We start from the raw sequence: 11,704 nt of genomic DNA on the forward strand, positions 1-11,704 counted from the left end.
CATAAAGAAGTTACAACTTGAAATCCAGTTAATATTCAAGATACAAACAAGGAAAAAAAAAAAAAGACCAAGGTCAACAAAGTCAAAGGAGGCATCCTCAGCGTGATTTTAGGCAAAAAGTTAAAATAAAACAAAATCAAAATAGACTCAAATTATGTAAAGATAGAGAGAGATTAGAAAGATAGTATTATGAGAGTTAAAGTTTTCTAATCTTTGTATTCTCAATTAAATTTATGTAATTGATCAAATTAATCTCTCATATTTGTTGCTTCTCATTCACTTGTTCTTAATCGGAGGTTCCCATGCATTAGTCAGGGGTAATTAACATTAAAGGCTTGCCTCTTATTAAAATGAACTCACAATCCCTTGAAGTCTAAAAATAAAAAAATAAAAAATAAAAAATAAAAAATAAAAAATAAAAAAATAAAATTTAATTTGTGATCTATTATTTTTAACTGGTCAACCCTAATTAAAGGCCGGGTAAGAATAAAAGAGCTCACAATATATTTTTTGGCTAAAAGTCATATCCCTAAGTTACAACCTGCAAGATATCAAAATCAAACAAATCAAATACAAACATGGACTAATCACAACATTTCTTCATCAATGACCACAAATAACGCTTCATTTGATCTAAAGATGTCATAAAATGATCCAGATACCCTACGAAAACACAGATTACACAATCTGAGAAATATCAAACTCTATATTTGCTGCCAAGTTGATATAGATAATGAAGGGGTCATGAATACAGCTGCTTCTTGAGAACCAACTTCACATATAATGCTAGTATATCTTTCTTGGTTGGATTCTTTAATTGCAGCAGCTGTGCGCCAAATCCATGCTTTGTAAGCTCCTGCTTCAGTTTTAAGACAGTGAACTTTGCATAGTCCTCAGTTTCAGTTTCTTCAGTCTGCTGACTCTGGTTTCTATCATCTCCATGGAATGCAGAGGCACCATCGTCAGTATGAGTAAACTTTAAATGATTTGTGCTAGTCTTTGCTCTCTTTCTGCCCTTTACCTCAAAGTCTACATCCATATCTTGGACAGAATCTGTCCCCAAGTAGTCACCAGTCCGTAATCGCTTGCCATGTGGCACAGTTCTGAGCTTGCCATCTAAGGCATTCTCATTCAGTCGAACAGCTGTGAGCTCCTGATGAAGTGCATCCAATTTGCCTTGTGTTGCTTGAAGTTGTAAGGACAAGGCTTCTGCTCTGCTGTTTGCCTCAGCTCGAGCTTTACGTTCTGTTGCCAAAAGAGATTCAAGAACTTGGACTGTATTGGACCTTTGTGCATTGTTCTGACTAAGCATCTCCTCAATTTCTCTCTCCCTTTCCTCAACTCTGCTTTCAAGCAGAACCGCCTTGGAGACCACATCAGTTTCTGATTGGCGCAGCTTTTCAATTTCTTCCATCAGCTTTGATTTCTCCCCTTCTAAACTTTGAACATGTCTTTCAGCTCTTTCAATTAGTGCCAATCTCTCTGCTGCCAATTGTTGGACTTCATTTTTCTCCTTTTCTGCAGTAACCATTTCAGCACGAGCAGCATCTGCCAGTTCAATTGCTCTTTTTGCTTCCCTTTCAGCAGCCCTGCACCTCTCATCTGCTTCATCAAATTTCTTGCATTCCAGTATAAATTTCTCTTGAAGATGGTTCTTCTCCTGTTCAAGAATTCGGGCTTCTCTTTCATGTGATAAAGCTGTAGTTTTAGCAAAATCTAGCTTCTCATTTAACTCGTTGATTTCATCCCTCAAGGATAAGGCCTCCAATTCATGGTTCTTCAGTTTTGATTCAGCAGCCTTACAAATAAGCAGCAGCAGTTATTACCCTAATTTCATCATTTTAACTAGGGTAAAATACCTAAACAGTCACCCACTTATTCGGGTATTCTTATATGGGTCATTAAATTATAAAAAATTTTAATTTGGTCACCCAACTTAAAGAATTGTGGTTGTTTTTAATATTGGTGCCTACACTATTAACGGTGGGCTGACGTGACGGTGCATGTCACACATTTATTGCCACGTTGGCGATACATGTTAACATTGCAATGTTGAGTGACATGGTATTTCATGTGGCATCATTAACAACATGGAAGTGTTGACGGGGAAAATGATATTTTGTCATGTGGTACTGTTAATGTGGCGAAAAAATAGATGACATGTACCGCCACATCAGCACGCCATTAACGGCGTGAGCACCAGGGACCCAATTGGCCGTAATTCTAAAGTTGAGTGACCCAATTAAAATTTTTATAATTCAGTAATCCAAATAGAAATATCCGAATAATTGGGTGATCCAGATATTTTACCCTTTTAACTATAATATCAACATGAAACTTATAAAAAGATCGCATTTCAGTGAAGTGAAGAGACAATCTTACCTTCAGTTGTGAAGCCAGGTTAATTGATTGATTCTCAGCATTATCAAACTTGACAATCAAATTTTTGATTTCCTCCTCCTACAGCAATGAAGTATGAAGTTTGGTAAAGAATATTGAAGATGAAAAAGACAAAGATAACCTTTTGCCACAGATGGACATAAAATCTTCATGCTACACATTTTCTCCTTCAAAGTTCAACTTAAAAATACACTCACAAATGTCAAATTATTAGGCATAAACACTTGGGTTAAAGTCAATCATCTTCTATCATTTAATAACCATCAGTGATAGAGAGATTGACACTTCTATTCTAATTTATATGGGTCCAAAAAAATTCAAAATATTATATAAAAGATTAACAGGTCTTTTCACTTCTATTCTGTATCTTAAAATAAAAATATAATTCGATTTAAAGAGATATTTAGCTAGCAAGGTTATATAGTTACTTATATGAAGTTCTTTAAAGATGTAAATATAAATCAAAATTGTATAGGGTCATACATGTATAAACACCTAGAAAAGAAATGCAACACAAAAGATGTTTTTAGAAGTGATTTGTCTATCTGTAAGTCCCTCAACCTGGAGTATTGAAAGCACCAAACACAAGAAAAGAGACCCAAGCATGTCAAAAACAAAGGGAAAATTACCTTCCTGGCTAAAAAGTTGGAGAACTCAGCCCTCAAAGCATCTTCCCTGGTTTGCAGTTCCTTATTTGACCGTTTCTGGGCAAATGTTGACTTCTCCAGCACTGTCTTGAGTTCTCCAGTAGCAACATCATATTTCCTCTTCCATTCAGATGCCTCTTCCACAGCAGATTTAGCTTGTTCACAAGCTGCAGCCAATCTTCCTTCAGCAATACTTCTCCTAGACTCCAGAGCAGCAATTTGTGCAGTGAATTTCTCTTCCACAGCTTGCAACTCCAAACAGCTATTGTCGTATTTAGTTTTCCAATCAGAGGATTCACGTTTCACGTGTTCTAAAGCTTTGGAAAGACTCAAACAGCGCTCCTCCAATGTGTTGCACTTGCTATTCAAGTTCATAATAGTTTGACTATACTCTGCAGAAATGTTTTGCTTGTCACTTAGAGCTTTCTCGTAGCGTGCCAAATATTCTGCCCTGTGTCTCTCATTTGCTTCAAGCTGCTTCTGAAGCAAACCTAATTTGTCTTCAAATGCACGGCATTTTAGCTCAAGAGCACTCCTCTCAGAGATGATTTGATCTAATTGCTTATTAACAAGGTCAAGTATCGGCCCTTTCAAACTGCAAAATCAATAAAAGTCAAGAGTTTACACGGGTTCACAAAGATATTAAATTCAAGTAAAAACTGACTTCAAATTTTCATATCAAGAGATGTAATTCTGATTTGGTGCTGAACCACTGCAACACTAACCAAGAATAAAAGTTCACAAATCAGTAAATATGTGTTTCGCCTAAAATACATGGCCAACCCATGTCACGCTGACAAAAAGTATATGGACTCAACTGAACACAAATACACAAGCATACTATGGCTAATCAGAAAATGAGAGTTTCATCTAGTACATAAAATGGGTAAAAATAATTGGAAACGAACCATTGTTGTAAGAATGCTGCCAATTTCCTCCATTTTCCCGGACCATGTGAAGATGACTTGTACTCGGTGAGAAGATTATCCAGAACCTATACAGACAAGAAAAGTTAATGATCACTATCTTTAACAGCTTAAACGTATTTAGTGCCTCAGCACTATCAAGATGCAACAATGTACAATTAATAAAAAAAAAGCAACGTCATCAAATCACACTCAATAGGATGATGACCATATGGAAATATGCTACTGACAAACAAATGTATCATAAAAGGTGTAATAAAGAACTCTCTGAGCATTCTCCCCACAAAGCCTTTGGGAAAGAATTTGTGGCTTGTAACGTTAAACTTCCTACGGACAAACATAATACACGGTATGCCCAACAAGGCAAGGCCATTGAAGCATAAATCACCATGGAAGAATCTTCACTCCCTGATAACCCTAATTGTATTAAGTTATGCAATTGTAGTTGAGGCATGATATTTTTTCCCATAATTTCATCATACATTCATTCATCGAAATCCTCCTTTGGACAAAGAAAATGTGAGTAAAGCCATCCAAATTGCCTTCAAATTGAAACTGGTATATAGAAGGTCCAACACTAGGCATAAGAAAAATATACATATATAAAGAATCCATGGAGAAGAAAGAAAAAAAGCAAACAGTACTAACTATATTGAAAGAAATTCTATATATAATACAAGCATTCAAATTTAGGCCAATATCAGGTTTCAAGAAGACGAGTACCCCAGAAAGACAGAGAACTACTGATATAGACCCACCGGTGTACTGTTAAATAGCAAAGATCTCAACAGCTTTCACTTCAATAAAATTTCTGCAAATAAATGGGTTTGAGCAGAGAAACTAAATTAAATTTCTAGACTCCCACCCTCAAAAACTAGAGCGACAGGCAGAACTAATTCAGCAACATGATTATCCATCTACTATCTGTTTCTTCTATTAGATGAAAACCAAACGCATTATACAAGTTTGCCAAAGCTTAAGCTGGAAGGATGCTACCCAAACTCAAATACCTATATTGAGATATACTAACTTAATCGATGCGGGGGCAATTAATTAGTTCCATACATGCAAGTCCATTAATTAGACATGTTGCAAACAAGCTAATTAAACAAGCTCTAATATTGTGTAAGATGCAAACCAAAAACATATTATACAGGCTTGATTTAACCCAAAAAGTTATGCTAATAGGCTGAGACCCATACCTCTACCCTTATCTACCAATTTAATTGATGTAGGACAATTAGTTACTTTAATACTAACTAAAAGCATGTATTTAGAAATATCCATAAGGGGTTTATTATGCAAAAGAAACTGACAAACATGCCACTAAACTTCAAGAGTTCAATCTCATTAGCCCTCAAATTGTTTTCATTTGAATTTCTTATAAAAATTGAACCATGCACTCAGTGGCAATTCAGAGTTTTAAAAACCAAACCAAGCAAAAATGTTGTGTGAAGCTGAAATATCTAAGTATAAGCCAAGCTCATCCTACAGACATAACCTAAGGAATAGCTCTTTATCTTGATCCCTCTAGTCTAATTGTAATTTTGTAACAACATAATGGTTTTTCTATATCATTTAATGTCCTCTACATAAAAGTTCCTAATCAACCATTTCATCATCTAAGGCCAGGCTTTGATGAGTATGACACATTTTCGATGTGACAGCAGTTGGCTCTGACAAAGGTGGTGCTTCTTAATAAACCAAAGGAAAAGGTTGCATTTAAAAATAATTTCCTTTCAGTTTAACTTCAAGTTTGGGAATTGCAGGAAAGACCAATTCATTCAATTTGAGAAGTCTGCGAAAATTAAACCATTCCACTTCAAGTGATTTTAAAATCTGAACTTCCAGTTTGGTTTAACTCAAGTTTCTAGAATTGCAAAAAAAATAATACAAGTCCACTTAATTGGATAAGCCTCTAAAAACAAACCTTCTCACCCAAAATTATCCTAATATCTCACAAGAAACACCAAAAATAAGTTAGATCAACAAGAAGAAAGAACAAGTGAATGAACAACAAGCGTACTATCTATCTATGACCAGATGAACATAGGGACAAAAAAAGGAGTAATAACAGAACGAAAGAAGGCTCATAATCAGCTCTGAGGTGCGAGGTCGAGGGGCTAGACCTCGCAAAATCATCCACAAAATCATCCATTTTGTATTTAAAGCCCAACAGATTTCTTTTGAAAACCAATCTGCAACTACCACATGTCTTCTAGGACTGTCCAGGAAGAAAAGAAATCAGCAGCTGCCAAGTGCTTCGAGGACCTTCAAAGATTTCCATCCTTTATACCCTTATTTTCCCTGTGATAAACATCATTAGCAAGGTTTCCTCTTCAATGGGAAACATGGGAAATTGGTTATTATTCACTTTATAAGATTCCCAGGCGCTCTAAATCTCAGGGAGATCATCCACTTAATTAGAACTTCACATTTTCTATCGAAGTGCGCACAAGTAGCATAGTTCCGAGACATACCTGGAGGTCCATATCATCAAAAAGAAAAGGGGATAGAATTTGATGATGTTAGCCCCTTTATTGCTAAATTTTATTATAGAAAAATAAGGGTATTACGGATGGAAATCCCGGAAGGTGAAAGACAAGGGGCAGCTATAGATCTGTTTTCTTCCCAGAAGATCTGAGAAGACATGTGGCAGCTGTATCCTGTAGATTGGTTTCCTAGAAGGCAACCCTCACAAGAGAAAAGGAAGGTTGAATTTAGGGAAGGTTTTGTAGGGATCTAGCCCCTCGAAGAGCCAATCTACGGCTCTTCTATCCCTCTGTTATTACTTAGTATTTCTTTGTTTTTGTCCTACGTTCATCTGGCCATAGGCATATAGTACGCTTATTGTTCATTCACACATTCTTTCCGGTTGATATAACCTGCTTATTTCTCATTGTTTCTGGCTACACATCGCTGGTATCAAAGCTCAGCAGGTTGTGGGTTACTATTAGTGTGCAAACAGATTCAAGATTTGAGAACTCAAAGGAACTGGAGATAATAAAGAAACATTTAGGAACAACAAGAAAAAGATACGAGTTTGGCAAAAATACATATTTGAATTGCATGAATTAGCTCAAAAAATCAAAAGTACAAAATGGATAAGCTACAATGTGCCACGGGAAAGATGCAAGAAATGCATTCCTATAGCTTTATCCCAGTTTCGCCAATTGGAGAAAGTAGTGGTGTTTGAAGTAGAGGCTTTAAATTGGTTTCAATGGATTGATGGTAGGAGTACAATGCGCTCTTGGAGTGCGTTTTAACATGCTTTCTCTCAAATAGACAAGTGTAGTGGAGTTTCATGACTAGTTTAAGCTACTATCATCACAGTTGAAGCATGCAGTGGAAAACTTCTTCTTTGGAGCTTTCATGAATGACTTTAAAGAAAACATCAAAGCAAAGCTTGGAGAAGGCTGACCTAAGAATTAAGCACACACAATGGATGTTACCCATACCATCCAAGAAAAAAAGCATTGGGCCCTGCAAAGTACTAAGGAAAACCCATTAGAGTCACTAAGCCTAGCCAGGAGCCTATGAAATATGCAACAACTTACAAGCCCAATGAATCATTCCAAACAAGTTGTTGAAGCTTACAAAAACATGAAAGTTTGACAAAGAACATAGAACAGCTAAGGGTGACCAAACCTTCGTAAGGAAGGAGGGTTTCAGCAACTATTCGAGGCAAAAGCTCAAAAAATGCAAGAAAAGGGCTTTATTTCTGTTGTGATGAAAAATTTGGTCCAAATCACTGTGCAAATTTAAGCAATATCACCTGTGACTCCTGAAGAAGATGAAAATAGGGGAAATTATTAAGGAAGCAAATCTACCCAATGTATGTTCTTACAAGTATGCTTATCACAAGAAGAATAAGATAGAAAAAATTGTCAACGAGATGCTTGCTTCTCGTACTATTAAACCTAACACTAGCCTATGTTCCAGCCTAGTTCTGCATGTAGAGAAAACAGACGAGAGATGGAGACTTTGTGTAGACTATCGTACTTTGAACTACATTATTATTCTGAACAAATTTCCAATTCCAGCATGGACAAGCTAGCAACGGCAACAATATTCTCTAATGAGGTGTTTGTTTGCTAGGATTTGGAACGCCGTGTTAATAGAGTTGCATGATTCCCCAAAACCATTGTTTGATTGGGTGGATTTATCAAATCCATTGTAACTAAAAATTCTTTAACTTTTGATTTTGAGGGATTTTACCTAACTCCCGAAGTGCAAGTAAGTCAAAATGCTAGGATTTGAAGCTCCCATGCAAGTCACATGTGACTATCATGCTTTGCATTTTTATTTTTATTTTTATATAATTATTATAATATATAAATAATTAAAATAATAATTAAAACATTTAAATAAATAAATAAAAATAAAAAGTATTATTTAAAATTAAAATAAGTAATTAATAATTAAAATAAAAATTAAATTAATAATTAAAGTAATTAATACAATAAAATTAGCATACTCAAATACATCTAAATAAATATACATTTCTGAATCTAGATTTACAAATCCTTCAAATCAAACACAAAATCGTATAAACAATATTTCCAATTACATCCAACCAAACAATAAATTTGGCCCTCCTATATTTTCATATATTTACAACTACACATAATTGGAAATCCACTATATTAACAACTAGTGCAATTAAAAAAACGTTAAGCGCCCTTAAGGAGATGAAAATGTAAATCGCCGGAGATGCTAAGTGCCACTTGAGGCACTTGCCTGAGCGACAAGAAGTGCTATTTAAACAAATAAAAAAATATATACAAAAACATTGAATTTACATAAGATTGAACTTAAATTATCATAATAATCATCTACTAAAAATAATGAAGATCCAAAAACAAAAATCATTAACTTAAAAACATAAAAAGACAATCTAAACTTTCAAGTTTAGTATGCAACACCTAATTTAGAATCTTAATTCTAGTATAATCAACATCTAACTCTATTAGTCTTTCAGTTTTCTTATGAAGTTTCTTGTTTTTTTTTTAATATCTTTCTTTGTTTTATTTCTTTTGGTCTTCCCATATTCCAAAAAGTTGCCTTAAGTAATTTTGAAAAATACAAAACTACAAAACTACACTTGCCAAGTATAATTGTTTATATTTCATAAAAAGCATTTGTTACTCTATAATATAGTTTCCTAAAAAGCATTTAAAAATGTGAAAAAAAAAGAGAAAAATAACAAAGGCAAGCTTTTCTTGCTTTTTTCCTTGTGTTTGGGCTGAAGCGCTCGTTTAGGTACCACTTCTTTGATTGTGCTTCGCCTAGTGGGTTATGAAGCACTAATCTCACCTAGCCTTGCTTGGGTGTTTATTGCACTTTTAATAACACTGGCAACTACATTCAACCAAAAACTACTTAAGCTGAATCCAATTACCATTAGATTAGAGTGAAATCTGCAGATACTTCAAAGATTGCATTCTGTAAACATGAAAAGCAAAAAGAATTATTGGTGATGCCTTTTGGCCTCTCTAATATACTTCTACTTCTCAGTCATTGATGAGTAAAGTTTTTTAGCAGAATTTGAGTAAATTTGTTTTTGTGTTCTTTGATGACATTAATCCACTGCCCAGATTTGAATTGGCACTTGCGTGTACCTACACATCACCCTCGGCCTTCAACAACATCAGCAAGTTGTTAATATGAAGAAATGTTCTTTTGCTTAACCCAAACTGGAATATTTGTGGCATATGCTTTTGAAAGCTGTGGCAGCTGATCCTGAGAAAATTCACAGTACGCTAAAGTGGCCTGTTCCAAGAGATTTAAAGGGGCTTTCATAGTTTTCTAGGATCTTCCAGGATTTCCATTCTTAATACCCAGATTCCTTCTATGATAGACCATAGTAATAAGGGTCTTACACATTTCAAGTTCAATTGAGGTTTGAGAATTACAACAAAGATAAGTTCATTCAATTTGAAAAATCTCCAAAACCTAACCTATCTCATCCCAAATAATCCGCGCATTTCCCATTACACAGCTACACATCTTAAGATTCCACAACTGTTGAGTAGACGTATACTAATTGGAGATAAAAATAATACCACAACAAATTGAGAATTCACATTTACAGTAACTAAAAATCTCTCCTTTTTACTTGTTTGGATTAAGAAAGTCTTGTTACTCAAACATCAAGTTCTTCAAATTCCAATTGCCACAAGAATTACATCCTTTGTTTGGCTCCCCTAGAACCCAAATTTATCTAACCATAAACAAATGAGACTTTAACAAGCTCAATTGAATTCTAATACATATCAAATGAAGTGAACAACCTACATTTAAAAGAGAGCCAGCCATAAAAACAAAAAATTCCAAAAGAAAAATCGCAAGCCATATCCCATGGATAGAACAAGAACATTATATGCAACGTAAATGTCTAACATCATCAAAGATACTAAGGGCATAAATGAAAGTATACCTGAATAATATTACCAAGTGTCGCATCAGAAACATGGCAAGCTGCCCTCAACTTATTTTCTATGTTTTGTATTGCCTTTGAACACTGCAAATCAGCCTCTAAAAATGTGGTTCGTTTGTAATCCTGTCACAATAGTAGTTATGAACAATCCTGCAATGACCTCATTTCTTATGTCACTGTTCACAAGCTCAACCGCTTGCATATTTTTTAATACATTCTATCATAAATATTGTAAATAAGAAACTCTGATCATAAGTAAGATTTCTTATTTTCAAAATGAACAAGGGAATGCCATTAGTCATAATCCCACTTTCAAGTAAAAAATTCTATATGTATCTGGAAAATGACATGTCATACTCATGAGCTAATAATTTGTGAACTAAGAGACGACATATGGAGTAAATTCTACATAATGAAGTCAACGATGACATCCTCGTGACAATTATGTGTAAAATAAAAGCATTGGTGGTTCAATGCAACGATAATCACTGGTGCAATAAAAGAAAATTAAAATACCATCACCAACTGAAACAGCAGTCATTTACTCCTAAATAGATTTATGCAAGCATGCACATTAAAGAAAGCATAAAATTATTTTTCTATGCAACTATTTTTAACAAAAATATATATATATATTGTTAACAAGTTAAAGTTATGCATGTCCTCTGGACATAACCAAGAGCACACAAAAAGACAGGCATGTGCACCACTCACATCAATGAAGAGAGATGTCAGTCAACCAACAAGTAATAATAACCAATGGAAAAAAGTTTCCCCACTTGAATAAATCTTGATACACAATCAATTAAGTAAACCTTATTACAATTCTACCCCCAGAGATCTAATTTAATATGCAATCAATCACTTTACATAGAAAGAGAAATCAATAACTTTCAGCAGTTTGGATTTCAATATTTCATGTGACAAACTAGCAGACAAAACAACAGGCATGACGACAAGAAAATGAATTTCACCATACCTCGAAAGCCTTCTTGCAAAAGCTATGGAGAAGCTTTTCATAATTCATCCGCTGTAAACCAGACCCAACTGCAATAGCATTAAATGCAGCAAGGGACTCCTGAATGGCATCTTCATGAGCTTCTATAAGACCAGCCTGCCAAACAACAAGTATAAAATTAGAGAGTGCAGATAAGCAGCAATTACACAATTTGATGACATTTTAGGTAATATAGCTTAAGAAATAAACATACATTTGTTTGACCATCAATTGCACATCAAGATGTATACATGAAAAAGTGATTGCATTTAAAAGTCATCAAATCATGTTAATC

General features: G+C 34.6%; 1 protein-coding gene across 1 annotated transcript; it reads right to left on the reverse strand.

The window, feature by feature from the left end:
• Positions 1-481: 481 nt before the first annotated feature.
• On the reverse strand, positions 482-11,545 carry LOC120280510 (myosin-7-like). The gene is made up of 6 exons (XM_039287369.1): positions 11,392-11,545; positions 10,413-10,535; positions 3,956-4,041; positions 3,030-3,642; positions 2,383-2,460; positions 482-1,798 (listed from the first exon to the last, which is right to left on the reverse strand). Exons 1-6 carry the CDS (start codon positions 11,437-11,439, stop codon positions 743-745), a joined length of 2,004 nt encoding a protein of 667 aa, XP_039143303.1. The 5' UTR covers positions 11,440-11,545; the 3' UTR covers positions 482-742.
• Between the last annotated feature and the right edge of the window lie 159 nt (positions 11,546-11,704).

Source organism: Dioscorea cayenensis, chromosome 17 (assembly GCF_009730915.1).
Source record: "Dioscorea cayenensis subsp. rotundata cultivar TDr96_F1 chromosome 17, TDr96_F1_v2_PseudoChromosome.rev07_lg8_w22 25.fasta, whole genome shotgun sequence".
NCBI classification, from domain to species: Eukaryota; Viridiplantae; Streptophyta; class Magnoliopsida; order Dioscoreales; family Dioscoreaceae; genus Dioscorea; species Dioscorea cayenensis.

What these genes read in the sequence shown, in the direction of transcription:
- LOC120280510 (XM_039287369.1), bottom strand. Translation starts at nt 11,439, where the DNA reads ATGAATTATGAAAAGCTTCTCCATAGCTTTTGCAAGAAGGCTTTCGAG. An exon ending in CACTTGGTAATATTATTCAG is followed by an intron (nt 4,042 to 10,412) that starts GTATACTTTCAT and finishes TTGTCTGTATAG; the next exon opens with GTTCTGGATAATCTTCTCAC. An exon ending in ACCTGGCTTCACAACTGAAG is followed by an intron (nt 1,799 to 2,382) that starts GTAAGATTGTCT and finishes CTTATTTGTAAG; the next exon opens with GCTGCTGAATCAAAACTGAA.